Here is a 24,620-nt window from a genome sequence, read left to right as displayed (position 1 = left end):
GGTAAAGAACTGGAAAACCTATAAAATGGTCAAACCTTACTACAGTCGAAAAAAGACTTCCAGCAAGTTCCACTAAAACACTTGATAGTACCTTTCATAGCTAGGAGTCAAGTTTGAAAAATACTGCATGCTCAAGTACATTTTCCAAAAATGCATATATATGAAAGAAAATATTTTGCATTTCACACTAAGGGTTAAGCCCAAATAATATGTTCCTTTAAACTGAAGCCATTCACTAGTAGAATTGTACAGAAGAAAATAATGGGATTTGATTTAACAACTCGTGATAGAAAAAGCTTGAAAACTGTTCAGTGGATTGTTCAAAGATGAATACTTATTTGTAGCTCAGTGAAAGTGACATTAAGTAGTAGCAGAATTTGCCATCAAAAGCAAATATTCTGGGAGACAATTTCATATGCCTCTGTTTACTTTTTTCTGGTGTTGGATCCACTGAACTGTAAGAAAAAACTGTAAGAAAAACTGCTTTCCATCGACAACAAAGAAATTAAACCAAAGCAAATTAAAAACAAATAAAGCAAGCATACCACTAAAAATTCCTGATAAGCTTTAAAAGAGTCAACATGGGATGAATTTTGCATGGGGCTTAATGTTTTCCTTTATGATGTATGAAAGGGTTAGCACATCCTTCAGCATGATTCAGCTCTCATCAGGCCATTAAGATATATAAATATTACATCTATTTCATTGCTTCTCTAAGGATATTTGAAGGTATTTGCTTTCTCCCAAGAGTATGCTTTCAAAAAAGAAAAAATGAATAAGCCCAAGCTTTTTTTTTTTTTTTATTTACACTTAAAAGTTTGAGCTCACTTAGTGATAAAGGACTACAGATTTTCCCCAAGAGCTTTATAAGCTTAATAAAAGAAAAATGTTGTTCAGTGCACATGCTGCATATGAGAGAGAAGAATGTTCATAAGACTGTTTTTGGTTTCGTTGAAGGCATTTATGAATGCAGTTTGTCACACACGTGTACGTACACCCAGCCTCCTCCCAAAGAGACTCAATCATCAACTTCAAATCAAATAAACATATATTACAAGAAATGAAATCTGTGTGAATGCTCTTAATAGAAGTACTCTTCATTGAAATACTCTAATAATTTTACTCAAACTGACAACTGAAATCAAACACTTTGAAAAGGTTTTTAAAGTCCAGTATTGTGAAAGGTAAATTTACGTTGGCAATGAAAATCATCCTGTCATTCATCTTCATTATGAAGCCAAACTTCCTAATAAGTTGTTAATCTTATGTTAAACCAAAAAGTAATGTTTTTAAATTACTTTTTTTACAACCCACTCTTCCAGTTTTAATCAGTTATGTAAAGGATACCTCACTCCTCTGGAGATCGTTGGCTTCCATGTCCCTTTTATGCATCTCCAAGTTTTGGTTACTTGCTTCCTGGAAGAAGTGGAACACCTGACATGATTTCATGCTGTTGGATCTCATCACCTTCTGCAGAATTCTATGTACCCTCTCCTATATTATTACTTCATACTGCAGAAAATGGAGTTAACAAATTGCATACCTTTAAGAATTTTTGCTCGAGTATATTTTTACCCCAGCTCCTTTTCAAAGTTAGGTTAATAATCTTTCCATATTAACCAGCTGAATGCAGAAGTCCTGGCAGGGCTTCTTTCAATTTGGCTGCTGTTTCCTCTTCCTGTTTGGTTGTTACTTCCCAATATTATGCTGTTGTTCTATTTAATACATCATATCCATATTTGTTCTCATGTACATATGGAAACTGTGCTCTGCAGTTGACTTTCTAATTTGGGCAGCTCTAATCATAAACACTTAAAACTATTTTAGCTTCAGGAAACTAAATATGCACAAAGACATGTATAAATGTACACGAATCCATCCATATATATATATTCTTGTATATATACATATTCTTGTATATATATATTCTTGTATGAATATGTAGTTAAACTGGAATTTGAGAGTGGGATGCATGGGAAAGAAACAAAACAACGGACACCCTAGCACCAGTAACTTAAGGAACCAGAATCTTTGTTGCATATCAAAGGTGTATGCTGTGTGGAACAACTTTCTTTCTCTTCTGTAATTCCTTATTTGCAGGGAGAACTTTAAAATTAACAAATCAAACTATTAGAGAACAAACTGTAACCTATTTTCTGCGAAGGGTGGCATTTTTCATGTCTAGCTTTGAAAAGTCCACACTCCTCAATAAAATTTATTATATGCCCTTAAAGATGAATTTTTCTAAATTCTTTGTAGGTAACATTCCCATGCCAAGTTGAACACTGGTAACCTTCCTGTAGACTACACAGCACCTGTGGAATTTCAGAACAGCCCTCATCACAGACCTGGTCTGGCACTACTTTCCTTCAAATTTCAATTGCAAACTGCTCACAGCACAGGGAGGAAAAGTAAATTGAAGACTCAGAAAGATGAAGGAGAACCATTTCAAATATACGAGGCATGCATCTTGCTGTCTGAACTTGAAAGTCACCCTGGTTTTATTACAGCCATTATAAAAGAGAAGGTATAACACTTCTGTATTCAAATAAAGGTACAGATTTAATTTACAGGATTTCAATGAGAAGTGAAAGTGGCTCTTTGCTACACAATTCAGGAACAGCATAATTCAGCTCTTTTTGGTTACAAACATTCTCTGACGGGTGAGTTGCGCTCTTTCTTCCACATTGCAGTGGGATTGCTTCATTGGAAAATGGGTGCAATTTAATCACTTCTAGTCTACTTGGCTTACAGCACAAAAGAGGGTTAACAATCTTAGAAGCTTGAACACATTTTAAATACTGTTTATTCAGAAGTGAGATTTCTAGTCTCTTGGGTATTTCCTCACAATTCCTGTCTGTACCCTCAAATAATTACTGTCCAAGATATACTTGAAACTAGCTCAGTCTATTTCTTTATCTACTCTTTTTGACAGCTATTGCATCGGGGGATGCAACATAATTGTGTTATTTCAGGCAATAAAATGGTCATCCCCCACAGACAAATAATCAAGCCATTTAAAATGTGGTCATGGTTGCCTGAGCAGCCAGATTCTGATTTCAAAAGGCCTAGCTACATAGCCCTGAGTATGTTGTGCTTTTTAAGGGAAAATACTTTCACAAAATAAATATTGCCTGGGGCGTGAGGGGGAAGGTATACAGAATTTATTGTTTTTGCAAACATCATGTCTGCTCTCTAAGAGCGTGAGAAACTCCTTAAACTTCAGTGTTTTTCTTCTGTCACACACAGAGTTTTCTGTCTGCTTTTCACATACCCACACACAGGTTTGGAGTATTTTTGGGTGGTTTTTTGTTTTGTTTTAGTCTAAGACTTTGAGCTGTGGACATTTTGTTAATTTATTATGATACTGTGAAAACTATGCAAAGCAGTTAATAAATCCTACAGACGAGAAAGTCTTTGGAGAAGTCTGGAAGACAGATGATAGTTACAGTAAGAGGAACATGTTCTTTATAGCATAAAACTTATTTATTCAGCTTTTACAGCCATTCCTGAGGCACTGAATCCAAATGAAATTAACTGCTGTCATAGGTACCAGTCACCAAGTTAGAATCTGCAACTTAATCTACCAAGTATTTGAGGTTCTTTGGTTAAGACTTTGTCTTCTTGAAGAGTTTAAGCCAGAGCCAGTTGTAGCAGTTAACAGGTAATAACATTTTGATTTGGACTCTTTTAAATGAAGTATCAATATCATATCAGGTAGCACAATTCTATTGAGTGTTTTAGAACATAAGACCCATAAGACAAAGGAAGAAGGGGCAGATCTCCTCCTACTCCTTTACTGTTTTCCTTTTGACCATCAAATCTGATTTCTTGCAGGCCTTTTCTCTGTGGAGAGACATATTTTCCAGATTTCTAAGATGTGCATCCCACTACATTCCAGGACTTGGTCCTTGTGTCTTTCCCTTAAGCCACCAGATCTGCCCTCTCAGTATTCACCCCAGCGTCATTTACGCCTCAGGATACGCAGAGCTTCATTTGAAGGCAAAACCAGTGTGACCCAGCATCACAGGACTGGGCAACCACCAACAAAAGGGAAAAAAAGCAGGACCTCAGACATTCACTGAACAGCTTTGGTATTGTTACCTATCACAAACCTCAGACTGTGATTCTATTAAGGTATGAATACATTGTCCAGCACCAAGAAGTAAAAACCAGCATGAACAGCATGATTATATCAGACTGGTGCTTAATGAGATCACCTATCCCAGTAGCCTACGGCCTGCAGCCCATGACAGCTCTCTCCTTTGCATCAGACCAGCTGCACCACTTGCTCTCAAACCATTTTATAACCGATTCTCTGCAGCTTGCTCCAAGCTAAGGCTTTCCCCTCGTATTTCACAGTTGTAATGAAGGCCCCTTTTCTCACAGTTCAGTAACCACAGACAACTGACAACTGCTCAGTCTTCTTCATGGACAGTTTTTCATTAAAATGGTTTTTTAATTAAAAAAAAATATATTACATCTGAATGCTCTTAAGTCAGAAAAATCCCCAGAAAATCATAACTATAATGAAAATGAGTCCACTCAGATATTCTGTAAAATCACATGAAACTTTTCATTTATCTTTAAAAAGAAAGTCCTATTCTTACCCACATTTGTCATTGACATTTCTCTTAACTCACACAGTCATAGACAACAACAAAACCATACTTGCTTACACGTCATTTTTCTAGACAATCATTCATGGGGGCAAAAAAAAGTATTTTTAACCATACATCACATTTCTCCTAAATTAAGAGGCGAAACACTGATACAAATATTTTGTTAATGACTTTTGATCTGTTCCAAAATTGTTTTTCTTCTATGACATTGCCCAGAAATTTTTATACTTTGCCTTGGGAAAATAACTTTAGAGCCAGAAAAACTTGTGGCACCTTGGAGAACATCACTATCCCCCAGATTTTTCTCTGGGTTAAACTTTTTGGTTTATTTTTGGGGGTTTTTTGTTTGGTTTTTTTTTTTTTTTTAGTGAAATAAGGAGCTAGAGAATATAACTTCCCCTTCCCCTGCTCCTGGAAATGAACAATATTAGAAGACAATAAGTCAAATTTCCCCCTCATAACCATGTTAGATTTTTATCATATGCTGGTCTGAGAGAATAAATCATTTATTGTTTTCATGCACAAGCTTGCCTCATTATATCTTCTTGATATCAGAACAATTTGCTGATAGTAGCAATGGGACAAGGTCAATCATCAGGTAAAGAAATACACTGAAAATGTTTAACCTATGCTGGTTATGCAAGATTTACTCAGTGACTCTACTGTTGATAATTATTTATTATTAAATTAGGCTTTAAAAATATTTTAAATACAAATACTGTTCATAATCATTCATACTCTTCAGTGTTTATACTGCTCTTTTATACTTAGCCATTCTATTTTGGAAAAAAAAGAAAATATAGGGTTTCTTTTTAGCTTTGCTCTTCAGGTTTCATAAACTGGACGAATGGAACAGTGTTTGAGTTCCTGACATTGGAAAAAGAATTCACCTTTGCCTTTGAATGCTGGAGCTAGAAAATATTTGTTTTGCTTCTGAACTCTTTATAAATTGAAAGAACAGCACTGAGTTTTAAAAATAATCATTCTACAACATTCTGTTGATATGCAATATATTACTATTATCTGGCAAGGAATCAGGTTGCTTAAATAAATTTGTTGTAGAAATGTGTTCAAACCTGATTAAAGGAGTTGAACACCAGGCATTCAAAGAATTATGTTCAGCCTTGAAAAGTAAAATAGAATAATAAATAAATAATAAACCCATCTTTTTGGTGACATAATTTATCAATGTTGAGAGCATGAAGATTTAGTGTCAAGAATAAAGACACAAGCTTTTCCTTCTAAGTATTGATCCTTCTAACTAGTTCTTAGAAAAAATGTTAATGTTAATGCAACAATAATCACACACTGTAGGACACTTATATAACATATACTACAGCCCAGAAGGAAGTACAGCATTCACACAGCGAGAGGGAAAAGAAGAAAGATAACTTTCTACCTGTGACACACTGTGAGTTAACCAATCTTTGCTCCAGATTGCTCTAATATCTATTACAAAATATATATCATGTTTCACGAATGGAAACCAGAGGCAGCCAGAAGAACATAACAAGGCCATTCCCCACACTGAACTTAAAGATCTTAAAAAATTATTTTAAATACAAAAGCCAGAGTATGTATTTAAAAATATTCATATAAACTAAAATAATTTGTTTTCTAAACAGATAAAAGGAAACAGAATTGGTAGTAGAATTATTTATAAATCAATATTCTTCCCCTTGCTCACTGTGCCCTTCACTCAACTCACTGATAGCTGCAAACTCTGCGACACCTCTAAGCTCCTAGCAAATCTGGTTTTCCATCACAGAAGGGCACAGCTCAGCCCAACATCCCTGCAGGGGCTCAGCAGGCTTGTTTCTCTTCCCATCCACGGCATGCAAATCCCTCCCCTCACCAGGTGTACCCAAATATGTCCCAGGGAAAAGCCCTGGCAGAGGAACTCCTCCAAACCCCAGGCGTACAGCGCACTCACTTCACATTGGGAAGAAACAACACAGACTTTATCCAACTCCCTCTAACGGCTGAGGAGGAGGGAAATTGGGAATAAGTATTTGTAAACTGCATGAAAGACTTCTATGGAAAGGTTTAGTGAAGCAGTAAATGACAGCAATTCCTCCTTACCCTGTCAGCATGAATATCCACTCTGTTTACAGCACAGTTAAGTTCTAGTTTAATGTGTTGTTTCCTTTCCATAAAGGCTTTCTGCCATTTAGTTGAATCAATCTTCCTGAAGATGGAACACTTCTTAGTCCATATTTAAGATAAGATTGAAACAGATAAGGCTGAATGTACTCTTAAAGGGCAAAAGATACCCATGACGATCTGCAAAAGCTTACTTACTCAAGAGAAGCCTTATTCTGTGAGCAAGAGGGAAGATAATTCCTACAACTTTTCCCGAATGAAGTACATCCCCCCAGCTCTGTGTCTCTTCTCATTGTTTCATGCGTCTGTGCCTGTACCTTTCTTTCATCCCTTCACTTCCTTCCTAGAGGATGGAATTGCTGACTGCTTTGCCCTTTCTCTCAAAGATAATGTTTGAGAGAGCTACAAGAGAAACAAGGGTGTTGAATTATTTGGTCACATCTCACTCCATATGAATGTACTGTCACTGCCTTTGGCAGTGCTGTCACAGGTGCACAACAGGCACAAAAGGTGCCATATCCATTAAATAATACCATCAAATTGTGTATTAGTTTTACTTGGAGACAGTGACTCATTGACTCTTCTATTTGAAATTCCCAGAGAGAAGCATTGAATGCTTGGGAAACACAAAAGAAAAGAAAAATAGTCCAACCTCAGCAAAAAGAGCAACAGCAGTAATGAACCAACATTCACACTGCTTTTCGTGTCTGTTTCCCAACACATTTTGCAAATGGGGAAACTGCTACAAAAAGTGAAATGAATAGTTTTTACGTGTTGGTTACAAAGACTACTGGCAAAACTAGAATTACTACAGAAACAGATATCCACTTCTCTCACTTTCACATACATACACGTGAGTACCCTTTTCCACTGTTTATACATAAGGAACCATACTGTCCTGCAATAGAGCAGACCCTACAGACTCACTGCTCTGTATCCATGGGGTCAACTCTTACCTCAGGGATAGAGAGGTCTGTCCACACCAGAACTTTTGCCTTTGGTGAAAGCCTCTTTGTCTCACTTTCCTCCTCTGCCACAGATGCCAGTGAGCAGCTTAACTACCCAAAGAGAAGTGCACTGCATCTGCATTGCTTTCCAGAGCAGACCTTCTGAAAAGCATCAAAAGTGGATTCATGTGCATATATATATATGTGTGGGTGGGTGGGTGTCTACAGTAGAGGAAATAATGGATATTTGTTTCTAATCTTTTGTATCTTGACTGATCTATTTCTTGTAGTATTTTTTTTTTCATGGGCACTTTACTCAAATATTGTCCCTGCCTATGGCAGGGGGTTTGGAACTAGATGATCTATAGATCTAGATGATCTATAAGTTCCCTTCCAACCCAAGCCATTCTGGGATTCTATGATTATCTGGATGCACATATGTTCTTGAAGTAAAATCACCAACTTCTTTCTTCTTGCCATTACTTGTGCTATTCCTTGGAAACACCCTGAGAAATGAAATGGAATAAAAATAATTAATCATGTCAATTAGGATTGCAGAGAAACAAGATTATTGGAAGTTTCCATAAGGGATGGAGAGAGAGCAGCTTGTATCTGAACAACAGACATAGAGTGATGACACTTCTAATGTTGCATAACTTACCCTGCAAAGACAGGCTCTTAGCTATCAAACACTTTGCAGCTGCACTAAGATAGAGCACTTGATGGAAACTTAAATGAAGATATAGAAATTTAACCCAAGGCCAAACTCAGAAGCAAGAGGTATCAATACTTATTACCTCATGATGAACATACTGCAGCTTATTAGTAATGTGTCTGGTATGTGTCTGATAGAGTTTATATCTCAGAGAAAATGTCCAGACAGAGAACTGCATTTGTCACAGAAGACTGGTTGGAAAAGATGAACACTTCTCATGTGCTTCTGGTATACCCTTAAAATCAAAGCTGCAACACTGTCACAGCAAAGCAATGTGAAAGACGTGGTTCTCAGCCCATCAATTCTCTGAGGACTTAATTAACATTTTAAAAGAACAAAATAATTTCCCCAACTGAACCAATACAGCAACACATGTCAGATCACAACTTTAAAATTAAACTAAAGCAACAGACCACTACCAGTGGGTTAAATGTGATGAATTTGCACAAAATTCTGGCATCATTCCTAGCAATGTGCTTCCATAGTTGTGCTATCGGTACTTAAAAGGCATTTAAAAAAAGACCTATAATTATCTGTGATCAGCACAAGGAAAAATCCATTTAGAAATAGGGTGATCCATTTCTTCAGTGATGTCGACTAAATGACAAGTGTTGCGGCCCCTCCACCAACCACACATGAAATATGGTTTCAGAAATCTAAACTTGCAATAGCTTTCTGATATTTTAAATAAATAAAAAACAGAAATCAAAAAAAAGACCAAAAAGCAAACCAAAACAAAGAAAAACCAGCTTTTTTTTCACTCAGGTTTTAAAGCATACTTTAGAGGAGACAGAATATTTTTTTTCTCTTCAGCGGTAACATCTTCCTGTGTTAAGATATGCGCAAGAGCTTGATTGCCTCACTCCAGTCAGGCTGTTCTGCTGACATTCTGCAGCCAAACCACAATTGCCACAGAAACCTGGAAAGTTTGAATTTACCATGTTTTGCTCCTAAGCCCTGAAACAAGTGCTGGGCAGTCATGCTGTTCTGCACTTCCATTTACTATCAACACTTGGAGTTGTGTGGAGGAAAAATTCCTGGTGACTGTAGAGACTGACTCTAAATTAGAGACAAAGAGTGATATAACCAAATAATGGTGTGAGGGTACTGAATGAGACCAGATACTACCAGGAAGTTTGGGATGAAACACAGTATCCTAAACCCTGCATCATGGAGAAAATATATAATTAAAAAGACTCAGTTTTTAATTAAAAAAATATGTTGAGTGAAAACTGAAGGTACAGAAAACGGTTGAAATTGTAAATAGAGACAAAGGAAAAGGCTCCTAATCTGAAACATAATAAAATCCATTGAATATTCATTTGACTAGTGAAGGAAAACAGCATATTCAAAACCTAAAGAATCATGAAAAAAATTATAAGAAAGACTTATTTGCGCTTCCTACCCTTTTGTGCCAGCAAATTAGAATGAAATTAAGAAAATCTTGCATGAAAATAATGATATCTTGCACCTTCCCAAATTTCATCATAGAGATAATTTTTCTATCTTATAATTTCATCCTCTTATTTTGCAAATGCAAGAAAAAGCAATTTAAACAAAACAAAACCAAAAAAGCATGTTACAAAATTACCAGGTGTTTCACAATGCATCTTTCCTTTTATTCCCCAAAATTATAACACCATTTTTATTAGACACTTGAGGAGATAAAGGGGAAAAAATCTACAAAAAGGCCTCTTCTTAGTTCCTAATGAAAAATATTGTATCACTAAAAATAACTTCAAAGGATAAAAACGGAAGGTTCTACTAAATGAATTATTTCATCACTGCCATCTTTGTCCATTCTATGCATTCTAGTGCTTCTTTCAGGTTGATTTTTAGAAATCCAATTTTTAAATCAGCAGAAGTTAATGTTAAAATGATACATGGAGAAATTCCCAATTGGATTCTTCCAGAATGCAAATTTCTAGTTTTTCTTTTGGGAAACAATTTTCTACTTTTAAAGTATGAACAGTTTATTTTTCAGACTTCCAACTTAAATATTTTGCTACAGTAATCTCTTAGTGTCCTAGCAGAACATCATAACAACCGAAATAGTTCCCTGTGGCTTTTTTGACCCATACAAGTTTAAGGAATGTTGCTTTTATTACTTTTAAAATAATCCCTCAAAGAGTTTCCAACGTGATTTATTTAAAATGAATTCATCAATGGGTTCGCCTATGGTCCAGCTATACCAGGAAACACAAAGCACAAAATGAGAAGGAAATAATAGCTTCACAATTTTTTTTCAACTTCCTTCATCTTTTCAATATATTTTTTCTCCTCCTGTAATGTTTGTTTTCTCAGGACTCTTCCCTCACCATTACCACTGCATTTTATTCTTCATTGCCTGGTTCAGCCCTTTATTATTTTATTGTTGTGTTAGGTGGACAAAAGCTTTTTTTGCAGTACAGAATTGATTGCTTCCCCACAGGAGCGTCAGAAATCAGCAGGGAGGTGAAAAAATAAACAACCAGAGCCAGTGTTTCTCCAGATAGAAACAGGAGGGAACAATATTTCCAACAATAATTACTCATGTCCATCTTGATGGAAACACTGCTGACATAGGAAATAGAATTTATTTAAAAAATAAAAATAGGAGAACAGAACAATCTCTGTCAAGGAAGTTTTAGCAAAAGCCATGGAAGTTGTCAATTCCTCTGTTTTATTCAGTCTGTTAAGGTCATGATGACTGTTTGTTTAGGCATTTACTTTCTAGGAATTTTAGAGCATTGTTATTTACTCTTTTTTTTTTTTAAGTAGTTTTATACAATTTGTAATCCTTTTATAGTCTTAATATTCAAAGACCTTGATATTTTTCCCCAAGTCTTTATAATTTGATCAAATTATTTATTTTGACCTTTCTTCATCACAAAGAAAGGTATATTATATTCCAAAAGAGAAAAGAAGACATGAAAAGACCCTTTCAATGTGGAAGACAGTTAATTAACACATAGCATGTGATCAACAACCTCAATCTTATATATGATGTTCCAAACATATACATTATTCATGGCACTACTTTGCTTTATCGAATAGGAATGAGCTTAGGAGTTAGTGAACTTAAAACACCAAGTACTGCAGAGGCTCTGCTCGGAACACAACACTGACCTTTGTCTCACTGACCACTGGAATTCGCTGCCAGCACAGGCTGCACGGGTGGGTGCCCCAGGAAGGCAGCTTCAGAAAATGATAACTGGACAGCCAAACTGAAGTGGCAAGCCCAGGAGGACAAGGAAAAGGAAAACCTGATTTATACCACATGGGTACTGCCAAAAACAGAACTCAGCTTTCCACCTCCTTTTTTAGACAACTAACTGTCCTTTTAGGAATTAAATGAGCAAATTGAATCAAATTGAATTACATCTTACGGAATTAAATTAGTTATAGGGATTGGATTAATTCTGTGGTCCACTAACTCCAGTTCTGTTTTACTAGATTCTCTCTTGGCTCATTTATTCTCTTTTCTTTCTTTTTTGTACATTTCTTCCTTTATTCCTTTAATCTCACCTGTAGAATCACTTTTTAAATTATATACAGACCCATCTGCATGGAGATCATGTCAAGATAGTTTATCTTTTTTAATTTTTTTTTTTTTTGTAGTTTAGTTGCACTGAACTGAACTACTGTGAAAGGAACAGAAGTACTTTTTCAATTCAACAGAGTTCAAAATTTTTTACAAAAATAAAATACAATTTCAGTTTATATTTTAAATTTGATGAAAATATAACCCATGCAAAGACTTCTCCAAATGAGGATGTTAATCACATATTGCTGTAGCAGCAGAGAATAGAAGAAATTAAGGAATCTCTCACTGCACAAGTCATTTCAAGTAGATTGAAAAAAGCCTCAGAGAGTACCAGACATGCACCTCCAATAGGTGGAGTTTGGATGACTTAAGAGAATCTCCTTGCATACTCTGTGTGGGAAATAGTTACAGAGCTGAAAGCCCAGATTATATAATACATGTACCGCAAAATACAAGAAGAAAACAGAAAACTATGGATAAGACAGTTAGAATCCTTGCAGAAGCTGCATGATACACAAAAAAAGTAACTAATTTTTGAGCAAATTGTGCTGTTAGAAAATATATAAAGATTATCTGGGATATATAACTCCCACTTCTTGCTTTAAATGTTACATCTTACTGTTCCTTTGAAGTCCAATAATACTCTAATTTATTCTGGCTCAGGTTTTTTTCTGCTAAGAATTTCTATCTTAACATAAGATTTGCTTTTCAAAGTTCTCAAAAATAATATATTATTTGTCTTTTTTATCTTACAAAAGATGACCATAAAATCATCTGATGATGAAATCATTTCAGTGTCCCCCCCTCATTCTTAAATTTCATACCTCATTGGAGCTACACTACATGAAATATTTGTCTCTTATGAAAGTCAGTCAGAGTTCACTGATTTAGCCCTTTGGAGAGCAACTCTGATTAACAGACAATCTGGATGTACATTTTAAACATGAGAGCAAGGAGTAAAACCAAGACAAACTAAACTAAATATTTTGTTACATATTTCTCACCGAAGAAAATCATGATATATTCTTATTGAAATAAATAGCATGTAACTATTAAAGTACAGGTGTCGTTTGTCTCAATAGAGTTAATACTGAAAAAACTATCCTAGAGTCAATCAAACCAGCATTCGTATTTTTTCAAAGCATGACTTTGCCATTTGTGTAAAACTTGTACCGTAAATCTGTGATTTTTTTTAGTCTTCAAGTTTTCCATTGTTTAGCATACATTAAGCCTTACAACCTACTTGTGATTAAATGTGATGAACAACAAAATTTCCTCATTTCTTGTAGTATCCTGCACATCTGGACCTGAGCTATTAGCTATTATGCTGATTATGCTAATTATTTCTGCATCTATGCTCTTAAGTGGGAAGCAGTCAATGAAGTTATTCCCAACCCAATACTCTTCTGCCCTGCTGTGCTCTTCCAGACCCAAACGAGACACACCCACAGTGTTTTCATGGGGCACTACCATGAGTGAGGTTGCAGGCCAACAGGAATAATAGATTTACCTGGTAGGTTTCCCAGAATCTCCCCAAGCCCATCTCCTGCTCATGAACCTGTGCTGTGTCTGTAGGGGTGGCTTCATGTGTTATTTATAATACTAATACATAACATCACCTCTGTAATAAAATATCCACCACCACCTTCAGTGGTGTTAACTGCAGATCAAATTTTAGAAATGAGATTTTTCTTGGCAACACCTGCACAAATGAGAAAAAGAGAAATTAAATGGTTCTACTAAGAAAAATTAAATAGTTCGACTAAGAAAAACAGAAACCCAGGCACCAAAATCTAACAGCTTTTATTACATCTAGAAGATAAGGATAAATTATTTCTTCATTTACTTCTCTTGTTATGAAATTGCATGGTAGCTCCTAACATTTCTTAGACCTTCACCTCCTGGACTTAAAAAAAAACCAGTGAGAATTTCAAAAATTATGTACTTAGCTCAGATAAAAAATGGGGTATAACCTTTAGAGAGGGGTGAAAAAGTTGAAGAGATCGTCTGTGCTCCTAGTTGAAAAGATACACTAATGGTCATATCTGACATATAAAAGCTTGTAATAGCTGTTATGAAACATTTTCATAAGACTATGAAGCTGGTATAACAAGGTACAATATTAATTTACTTGTCTTTTCTCTAATTCTGGGATCAACCTGTGATCATTGGGGACAGGGAATCTTGCAATGATTAAATATAATTTTTAATGTGTTAGAATATTTGAGCAAAAAATACAATTAATCTATTACTTTTCATACATTTAGCCCTTTTTGAAGGAAAATAAAATGTCCATCTTCTATGATGAATTGAATGGAACTCACTTGCTTTGCTTTTCCCATTATTTCTGCATATGGCAAGATTCACAAGACTTGATGAAAATTCCAGAAAGAAAATGCTTTGCAGTTTCTATTTGTACAGGACAGCAGATAAACATCTTCAAACTCCATCAAATGAACTGAAGAATCATTCATCACTTCTCATGAGCCCACTAGAAAGCGATGGATCATAATCAAGAACACAATTTTTTTTGCACAATTTTTTTACGTCACACACAATGTGGTCACCTGCAAGAGAAATTTCATTAGAACTTTCTGCCAGTCACATTCTGTCATACAGGAGATACAAGTTTCTTTCTTAACACTGTTGTCTCTGGAGCAGTAACAGGAGCCATTGGCATGTGATTTGAGCATCAAAACAAGAAAGCACAACACTCCTTCCACTTTATTACAGAGCTCAGTTCATAATTTAAACTGTGATCTTCTCCAACTCTAGTATTTAATTAACCTGCAAAAGTACTGAGTGCTTTGTAGAAGTAAGAATGAATCAGAAATAATATCTGTGGTTTCAAGAAAGATAGGGAACCTGATGGGGAAATCATAACTAATATGGTTGACATGTAACACATATATACTTACCCAACCAAACACACCCAAATCCTTTTCCTTTATGCTTATTATGAGAAAGCAGGAATATCTGCTTTTTTGATCAGCCAATACAACTGGATTAACACTCAATAAGAATGAATATATTGTTTAAAACAGTCACTGATAATATTTTTTATTACTGTAAAGATCAAAGATTGTCAATGATCCAGTGTAGCGCTTGACAACAACTATACCTGTTTTCTTATGGGCCTCCTCCTAACCTACTTTAGGGGTTAGTAAAAAACTGAATGTTTATAAAACCATGTTGACCATAACTGCTTTCACAAGTATTGGTTAGAGTAGCCATAATTTGTTAACATAAACCCATTAATTACAGATGGCAAATAGTCCAGATTTAGGTTTCCTGAAAGGATTTTTTTTCAATTTTCAGATGAGCATTGGCCACGGACAGAATGTTACTAGCTAGATGGGCAAAGACCTCATAGGAATGTGTAACTGCAGTAGTTTTCTACAGAATCTATCACAATGCTTAAAAAAAATCATGATGAAACACTCTATTGCTCTTTGAAGAAATAGGCAAACCCAGGAGTCACAGCTGCAATATTTTACATTCAGGTCCATCGTTGCCCTCTATTAAAATTCCCTTTGAGTAGATATTATTTTTCATGTAGCACATCAAAGGATAATGCCTTGCCAAATGTTTCTTAGAGATTGCTATAGAACTTTGGGTTTCATTCTGTATTAGACTTATCAGACTCCTTGCAGGGTGTGATTCATTGTCACCTATCTCCACTGTGTCCTCTTTAAATCAGGCCTTCATACTACAATATTCACTTGCAACCTTGAAAACTGTGCATCCAACAGGAGATGTTTACCCCCTCAACCAATCGGAGTTCCATCTCAAACTTACAGAATAGAAGTATATTTTTCAGTGGGGTCTTCATCCTACATGCTGTTGCATACTAGAAAGCTCCAAAGAGATTTTGGTAAGAATATTATTCACCTGGCACAAGACCCTAAAAACTCTAAATAAGGGTGGTTAAAAAAGAAAATAGGTGAAAAGACATTCAGGAATTATATATATTTTTCCCTAATTTAAATCATCTTAAAATGCTTTTATTCAGCTGCCAATGCATAAAGAAGTTTAATTTGGCAGAACTTTTACTTGGAAGAACACAGTGTCCTGAAGCAGGTTTTCTTATGGAAAGCCTTCCTTTTAGCTTTCAGCATGCACAGTATACATCAGTCCTATACCAATAAGCTAAATCCAGAGAATGTATATGAACAGAAAGGCAAAAGGTGTGCATTTCCCATTGGTAAATGAGTCTGAGTTTAAATCAATGTAAACAGGGTACTCGACAGGGAATCTAATTTTCATGCAAATTACAGTAACTTATAATATCCTCTGATTTGTCTGACTTTGTTCTTTCTATTTTTTAAACCAAAATCCTCAGACTTCTTCCTGTGATTTACTCCACGAACAGCATTTTGATTTGATTTTGCACATAGGGATACAGCTCTTATTACACGTATTATAGACAGCTAAACTTCTTTCATATTTGTGCCTAGAAGTCCCGGGACTGAACTGGAAAGCACTAGCTTTGATATAAAGGTGAATTTTCTTATTGACAATTACAAATAATAAAAAAACCAGAACAAAGTTTTCAGCTTTGTCTAATAAATTCAATGATAACAGAAGCGCCTTACAAAACTTTTCTGGCATTGTGAAAAGCATCTTGTGATATAACAGCGATAATTGCAAACACCGTTAGAAGGAATGATCTTAATCCTGCATTAGAAATCAAACACCCTTGTTCGCCTGTATGTTGTTTTCATAAACTAAAATAAAAACTGTGCTATTCTTCAGTAATGATCCAAAATGGTTTAATTATTCTCTTTAAAGTGATTGTGTTTTGGACCATCAGAGCAGATTATCATAGGAATTTTAACAAACTTTTGATGTTTAAAGCCACATTAAGAATGAGCTATATCCAAGTACAGAAAAAAACCAATATTTTATTTATAATCTTAGTTTAGTGTTTGAACTACAAATTCTGGTTCTAGAATTGCTTAAAAGATCATGGGTTTTATAGGCTTTCAGAAGTAAATTAATTTTTTGGCTGGTTTTTTTTTTTTTACTTTTTTTTCCATTTTTTTCCACAGAATGGTGCTTTCGGTAAATACAGAGAAAATCATTACATGGAGAAAAAAAAGGTTTACTTGTTTGTTTTTCTCACTTGCAAAGTTACTGTTATTATTCCATTCTCTGTTGAATGATTTCAAAAAGAGCATGAGAAAACAAAAGAAAAAAGAGAAAGTGACAAAATAGACCGAATCTCACCACTAGAATTCACCATAAAAATTCCCAAAGTGTAACAGAATTCTTACAAAATTTCCTAGATCAGTTCTTTTAGGGAATCAAGATCTCCTATGAAAAATATGGCAAATGGGAGTCAGGGTAGGTTGGGCAGGAAAACGGGAACGAGGAGGGTAAATAACTGCAGCAAAAACAGGTTCTGAGGAATACACATAATTTTGTCTGCTTTAGATCACAATAGAATTTTTAATAAATAAATTTCTTTTTCTTTGTAAAGACACTTTTGAAACAGTAGATTTAGCCCAGTCATTTGTGTCATTTGTTTTATAAACCATCTTTTGTTGTCCCCCCACCCCACCCCTTAATGTCATAAATGTTTTAGATTTGAGTCTCTTGAACATTGTCTTTTGAGTTCATTCGGATCAATAACGGTTCATGCACTGAACTGTGTATTGAATTTATTGTGTTAACTGTTGTTGTGTGGTTGAAAGGAGATTTATAAGAGTTATAGTGATTTAGGTGCTCATGCTCTATTGCTGGCATGGGCAAATGACTCTCTATGGGTGTGTCACCTGTAAGCTCATCATCCACATTAATGATCTCTACAGTCCGTGTTGGAGCATGATGGTTCTGCCGATGATGCTGTTTCCTCATTTTGTAGAAAATTACCAGCATCACAGCAGCCATGAGAGTGATAGCCACAAAACAACCAATTATGATTTTGGTAGTCTTCATAACCTCATCTATTCCCGGGATCCCGTTGTTCGCGTCCGTCACAGGAATGGTGAATGTTTTTTCTGTTGATCTTGTGCTCTGTGGAGTGAGTGAGGTTGTCATGTTAATGGTTTCCCAGTTGGTAACTGGTGTGGGCCCAACCTGCTCTGTGGTCTGTGCCTCATCCTGAGAAGGTTCCACAGTCTCTACTGTGACGGTTGAAAAGTACGTGTAACCAGGGTTATCCAGGGCAGTCACATTCAGCGTGGCAGAAGCTGTGGTATTCCCAACAGAGTTACTCACCATGCATGTGTACAAACCCGTGTCTTGCACAGTTACCTTTGTAAAATTTAATGTGCCATCGCTGAGCACAGCAATCCGAACTCTGTATGCCCCATGCGTCATTACAGATCCATTTGGAGTAATCCAAGATACAGAGGTCAGGGAAGTTGATGCCCGGCATTTCATCTCTGCAGCCATGCCTTCCGTGACGTTGAGGTCTGCTGGCGGCTCCACTATGACTGGAGCATAACATGTGAAGTAATTCAGGTCCAGCTCACCAATGTACCTTCCTTTTAAACTGGGAGGTGTGTGGCAACGGGCACAGCATGCAGTATTGGAGGGTGCCTTGTCTTTAATCCACCAGCTGAGCCAAAGGATATCACAGTTGCAGTTCCAAGGATTGTGATGCAAGTGGATCCTTTCTAGGCGGAGTGGTGTGAACAGGTCATGAGGCAGTAGTGTTAAATTGTTGTGTGCCAGGTTGATCTCTACAAGTGACTGAAGGTTATCAAAAGCATTCCTTTCTATCACTTGAATCTGGGACTGTATCATCCACAATTTCTGAAGATGCATTAACCCTTGGAAAGAACCTGGCCGGATGGCAGTCAGGTGATTCCCAGAAAGATCTAACTCATCCAGTTTTACAAGCGGAGTAAGGTTAGGAATCTCTCGAAGATTGCACATGGCAAGGTTCAAATACCTCAAGTTGGACAGACCTTCAAAGGCACCTTCTGAGATGTATGAAAGCCTTTTCAATTCCCCCAAATCCAACCTCCGGAGAGAAGGGATTCTGTTAAAAGCATAAGAAGGGATGCTCTCAATGGGGTTGTTTCTCAACCACAGTTCCTTCAGTTTTGACAGGTATACAAAAGCCCCATTTGGGATAGTGGTCAGACGATTGTCAAAGAGTTCCAAAGTGTTGAGATTGGCCAGACCATTGAAAGCCCCTATTTCAATTGTTCTGATGTGATTCCTACTGAGCTGCAGGATTTCTAGGTGCCTCAGATGCTTGAAGCTATTAACTTTAATGATTTGGATCTGGTTCTCATGGAGATTGAGTAGCCGGGTGTTGGTGGAGATGCCGTCTGGCACGTCTCTCAGATTTTTCCGTACACAAATCACTTTACTGAACTGGTTGCTGCAGGAGCAGACAGAAGGGCAAGTTTGAGCCCTCACTAGACCAGCCACCACAAGAAGCTGAAGAGCCAACAGCACCACAAGCAGGGGGTCAAATAGGGCCCTGTTAAACCTAGGACCTATCATTATCTGCTGTGGATGTAAGGTCATCTTGTTCAACATTCATAATTTATTTGGTGTTGGTCCTTCTGGAGTTTGAATCGTCTGAAAGAAAGGAAGAAGGGAGAAGGAGAACATTAAATAAATCTCAAATAAAAGGCTTCTCAAGGCCTTTCAGTCAGCTCTACCAATTTCTTGAAATTTGATAGTGAGAATAGCTACAGGATTTCTAATATTATTTTTCTGTACAGATATGTATATCAGCTGCAACTGGCAGTGAGATAAGAAATAACAAGACATTAACTCTTCCTGAACATTCCAATGTATAATGCACATAGGTGGATGGCAGATAAGAAGTTCAACCACAGTGAATACCTAAAGGAAATATTGTAACTCAAGGGAGAGGTAGAAGAAATGACAAGCGTCTCAAAAGGCAAAAGTTAGTAACATAGGAATCTACTAAGATAGGATATCGAAGTATTCAAGGCATTAACCTTTTTTATACATTGCAAGACAAGACAACAGATAACATGAAAAGCGAGTGGAAACTCCTGTCTGATGTGGGTAAAAATCTTTGTCTATACAAACTGGATTCCTGAATCAGCGTTAAACTAGAAGTAAGTCTCTAATACTGAATGTCATGCAGATGACAGTGCAAGATCTTGCCTATAAGAATTAAAAAAAGAAAAAAAGAAAAGCATGCAGAGCATCAACCAATTTAATGATATTTCCTCTTCAATTCTTTTGTTTGGCACCAGCATCAGAGAAATACTCATTAGCAAATGTGTATGAACACAGAAATAAGAATAGCCATTTAAGTGCTGAAAAATATCCCTGTAGCTTCAGGGTTGGCAGTTTCACCAGCACCTTGAAAAAAACCTCAAAAAATTCTTACTGCAAGGGGAAAAAAGACCTTTACACTACAAATAATCATTACCATTTTAAGAACTTCAGTACTGATTCATTTGTGGCAGTTTTTATAGTCCCCAGCCTTTGGTTCATTTTCAATCTGCTGCTCAGTTCAAGATTCCTCTGTTGCTGAGATTATTGAAATTTCTTATAAATCAGCCAAAAGTGAAATCTTAGAAATTACAGCAAGCTTTAAGCACATTTATAACCTAGAGCACCCAGATGGATAGTACATATATATTCAGTAAAACAAAATACCATAAGGCAACGGTTTTCCACTCCAGGTTCCAAATGGATTCATTTTGTGCAGAAAAAGATCTTTCTTAAAAAAAAACAAAAAACCAGGAAAAATATATTAACTTTCATCTCACAACAATTCATTTAATGAAAGACTTTTTTTCTAATTATATATTCAGACAATGTGTTTTTGAGAATTCATTCCTGCATTTTTAAAAAACCTGCTATAAGGGTTCCGAGCTAGCAAGTGTTCTCATCTCACTTTTAATAATTTACTCCAGAGAAAGCCAATATAATGGTTAAAAAACTGTGAAGGGAACTAGAAAGTCTGGGCTGTATCTGTATGTTTGATCTCTCTGCATATTTATAAAACATCATTCTTGTTATGAAAGATTCATGAAACTAATATGTTTTGCAACCTTGAGCAAGTCACTCAGCTTTTCTCTCTGCAGCTTACACTTCTGTCCCATGTCTCTGGAGAACCCTGTGGCTGTAGTGTTAGACGTTACTGCTCCCACCCCTCCATCCCTTCCCTCTGCCAAAAACTGTACTCTGGAATATCAGCTTCATGGATTTAGGATAATGTACTAGACTAGATGAAGGGTAGCTGCTCTCCACACCTTCCTTTTTACTGCAGGCTGACAAGGTCACTTATCTCTTCAGATGTGCTGAATAGAATGTATGGAGAAACACTCTAATCACTAACATTCAAGTTTGCTTGTATCAAAAATCCAACTGTAGTAAAACTATCTTCAAAAAGCAGGTGAAAAGGCCATAGTTTCCAACTTTCTTAAACAGTTATGAAGAAAAATCTGCCATTGTGGTCAAAAGAATTATATTAGAGCCTAATATCAATTTTAGGGTCCTTAGTAAAGATCTGTCACCCATTAATTTTGCTGTTGAATAGTAATTAACCATCATCTGTGATAGTTAATGTGATTGTCTTAGCATTTTTGTCACCTTTCTTTTTTTTTTTTTTTTTTTTGGTGCTGTAATTTTTTTTTCCTTTCTCATTTTAAAAATTCTTCTAAATCTTATCCCCTAAGGATTTGGACTGAATAATGAATTCTATTAACAAGTAATAAAACAGACACAGAAACACATCAAACCAATTATTTTACCACTGCACTGGTGCAATGTTTTTGTCTTCACTGGAACTTGGATGAGAACTCAGCTTGCTATGTCTGCCTTCAGAGTTGCCAGTTATCCTTGTACAAGGCTGGTGTGGCACAGGCAGCATGTGGGGCTTGCAGAGATGCAGGAATCTTCTCCTCAGACCCATTCACTATTAAAGGCCATCTTTGGAGGATGCCATATGGTTTCTCTACCTTTCTTTTTGTGACTTTCTGCTCTCAGTCCTGTATCCTGGATACCCCGAAGGACCAGGAAAACTATGGCATTTGAAGAACAAAAAAGTGCAGAGAAATAAGAGAGGTCATGGGAGAGCAAGCACCCTCAACATCAGACAGTGTATGCACCAAGTCCCTTCAGCTGCTCTTTTCTAGCCTCCAAAAAGCTGATGATCCCAAGCCATGCTGCAAGCACTCCAAGGCACTTTCCTCCTGTTCCAAGTACTTGAACCTGATGGTATCTCCCACAATTTCCTTTACCTAGTTCTTCATGCAGCAAATCTTCCCTTTTTCATCACTACACATACACTCCATGGGGGAAAAAACTATAATTTTAATCGAATACAGTACATCGTTACAACAAATAAATTATCCAGTTATGAGACTGATCAGCAAATATTGTCTGATCCAAACCAAAATGTTTCCATTGTCTCAGTTGCAAAAAGATTTTTGAAAGAAATGCTTTTACCTTCTTAAAATAAATTCCCTATACTCTTCTTATTTTAGGTTATTGACTAAAACAATGAATCATTCATGTAGAACAGCTTTTTCCTTGTGCTGAAGGCCAAAATTGCCTGTGTCTGTTTCATTTACTGTTCTCCCTAGTCCTGAGCTAGGGATGTCTCAATCAAACATATGCTTCAGCACCACGACCTATCAACGACCTCCAGGGAAATCTGACACTGTCAGGTTTCTGTAAAATTCAAATCTGCGCATTCTTCAAATATAAGTTTGGTTACTGACCAATTGATAGCTTTTCTGAGTCTGTAAGTTTGAAGACAGGATCACCATTTTGTGATATGTGAATACAAAGTCCTAGATATGTTTTCATGTATATTTGTATGTTTGATCTTTCTGTGTCTAAGCCATCTCTTGCTTAATATTTAAGTACAGAATATCTATATTGCCATCCCTCTGCAACATTTTCTGGGAGACAGTGAGAGAAAATCTTAGCTTCTGCAGCCACCATTTGATTTAAATATTGATTTATTTATATTACTCAATTTTTTTCCCTCCTCTTTGGCAATACAGGAAGAAAAATGCCTTTTTTAGGACAAGACCATGGTAACTGTACTTGGTGCTGCTAAAGTACAGGGGAGCTGATGATCCAAAAAAATGACCATGACCTGCCGAAAATATACTAGGCAATACCTTGTTAGTCCTCACTTCCAACCAATGAGCTTTGCATGAGGCTGACATATGGCAGTAAGATTCCTAGTGGAAGGAAGAATGTAGTAAAAAGGTCCTCTCTATTATACCAGTGGTTTTCCAGAGCTCAGAGCTTAAATATTCAGGAAGTCTTAGTGCAGGTATTTCATATCAGGTTAATTTTAAATCATAAATATCTTGGAAACACCCTGGAAAGAAAACTAGTCAGCACAAAATCAAAGTGCAAAATTAATTCAAAGCCTCGAAGAATGTTATGGAAATATTTTAATGGGCTTTACATAAAGATCCAGGAGCTCTGTACTAGAGTAATTTGCTATTCAATACCTATTTATGCTAGACACACACGAAGGTTTAGCTTTACCAACCCGCACATGGAACACAGACCATCAACCAGCTTCTTTAGTCTTTGTTGACACCTCTTTGTCTTCTAAGTAATTTTTTTTTCATTTTTATAGTACAAAAATAGCAACTCTATGGTCAATTCAATAACACTAGTGCCCTCTGCTGTATAGACTAAAAATTTAGTTTAAAATGCTAAGAATTTCCTTACTGCACAGTCAGCTCCCCAGACACTACAATTATCAAATGTGTTTCCAAACATGACCTTAAGTCTGTCTGTGGCGCAGCTCTAATTACTAAAGCATATATCATCTGTTATTTTACCACGGTAATGTATATACTTTTTATGGCCATGGACACATTCCCAGACATACATGGAGAGTTGTTTGTTTTGTTTTCTATTTGCACGGAAATAAAAAATCTTTTTTTTTGAAGTTGACATTTGATACGCATGTTCTCCTCTCTATAGCTTATCTGACTCTTTGTTACTCCCGATGTACTACACATTTTCCTCTGAGCAAAAAACATTGCCCTCTTAAGATCCAGTGCGGAAGATGAAGCAAGGAATGACAGAGCTAATCTACCTCTGCAGCTATGCAGAGCACAGCTCTCCTTAGGGACAGCTTGAAGGATGCTGTAGTTACGCTACTGAAATGTAACTTTGCCAAATGTGTGCGCAGAGACGCCTTCCCTATGGGCATTGTAATAGTACCCCCAATTCAATTTTGTTTTTTTCTTTTTTTTGATAATTAGGTCTTGGGCCTGATGTGCTTTGTTCTCCCTTTGCTATACTACCAGGAGAAAGTGACTATGTTCACTCTGATTGCTGAAGGATTTTTCTGTAATGGGGGGCTTTGATTACAAAAGAGAATTTCCACACCATCTCCAAAGATCTGCCTAATGAGATATGGCAGGTGGCAAAGATATTTCCCCAAGCTCCAATGACCCTTAGCTGGATCACTGGCAGTTTTGTTGCTGTTGGCAGCTCAGACTTTGCTTTCTATATTGTCTGTGGGTCTGTGAATAAGTGTCTCAGCAGCAGAGCTGTACAGTGCAAAGGCCATGGCTTTATCCCAATATATAATTTAAGATACAGTATGATCTAGCACACTTTGGTTCGTGCTGTACAGCTGCCATGAAAAAAATTGGCATGTGTTGTTACATGTACTGCGTTGAAAATATAGACAGAATTTATCAAGTATAGGGTGTTTAAACCATCACAGTAAAATTAAATCATCGCAAATGCATCACAGTTAAGTCTCAGCT

At 36.4% G+C, this 24,620-nt stretch overlaps 1 protein-coding gene across 11 annotated transcripts in view; it reads right to left on the bottom strand.

The window, feature by feature from the left end:
- Window positions 1–2,486: 2,486 nt before the first annotated feature.
- Window positions 2,487–24,620, bottom strand: part of LRRC4C (leucine rich repeat containing 4C) — a 505,807-nt gene continuing 483,673 nt past the window's right edge. For 8 of the 11 annotated variants that reach the window (XM_020583649.2, XM_010407709.4, XM_010408252.4 and 5 more), the window contains one exon: window positions 2,487–19,455. In XM_020583649.2, the coding sequence (XP_020439238.1) occupies window positions 17,497–19,413 (1,917 nt within the window). In that variant the 5' untranslated portion in view covers window positions 19,414–19,455 and the 3' untranslated portion in view covers window positions 2,487–17,496. Of the gene's footprint in view, window positions 19,456–20,517; window positions 20,582–24,620 lie in introns of all 11 variants that reach the window. The other 3 variants (XM_020583648.2, XM_010408178.4, XM_010408328.4) reach the window with 1 other exon arrangement.

The sequence above is a fragment of the Corvus cornix genome, chromosome 5, assembly GCF_000738735.6.
Source record: "Corvus cornix cornix isolate S_Up_H32 chromosome 5, ASM73873v5, whole genome shotgun sequence".
In the NCBI taxonomy this organism is placed as follows: Eukaryota; Metazoa; Chordata; class Aves; order Passeriformes; family Corvidae; genus Corvus; species Corvus cornix.
The sequence above is the reverse complement of the archived record's forward strand: the minus strand, read 5'-3'. Positions and strand labels throughout refer to the sequence as shown.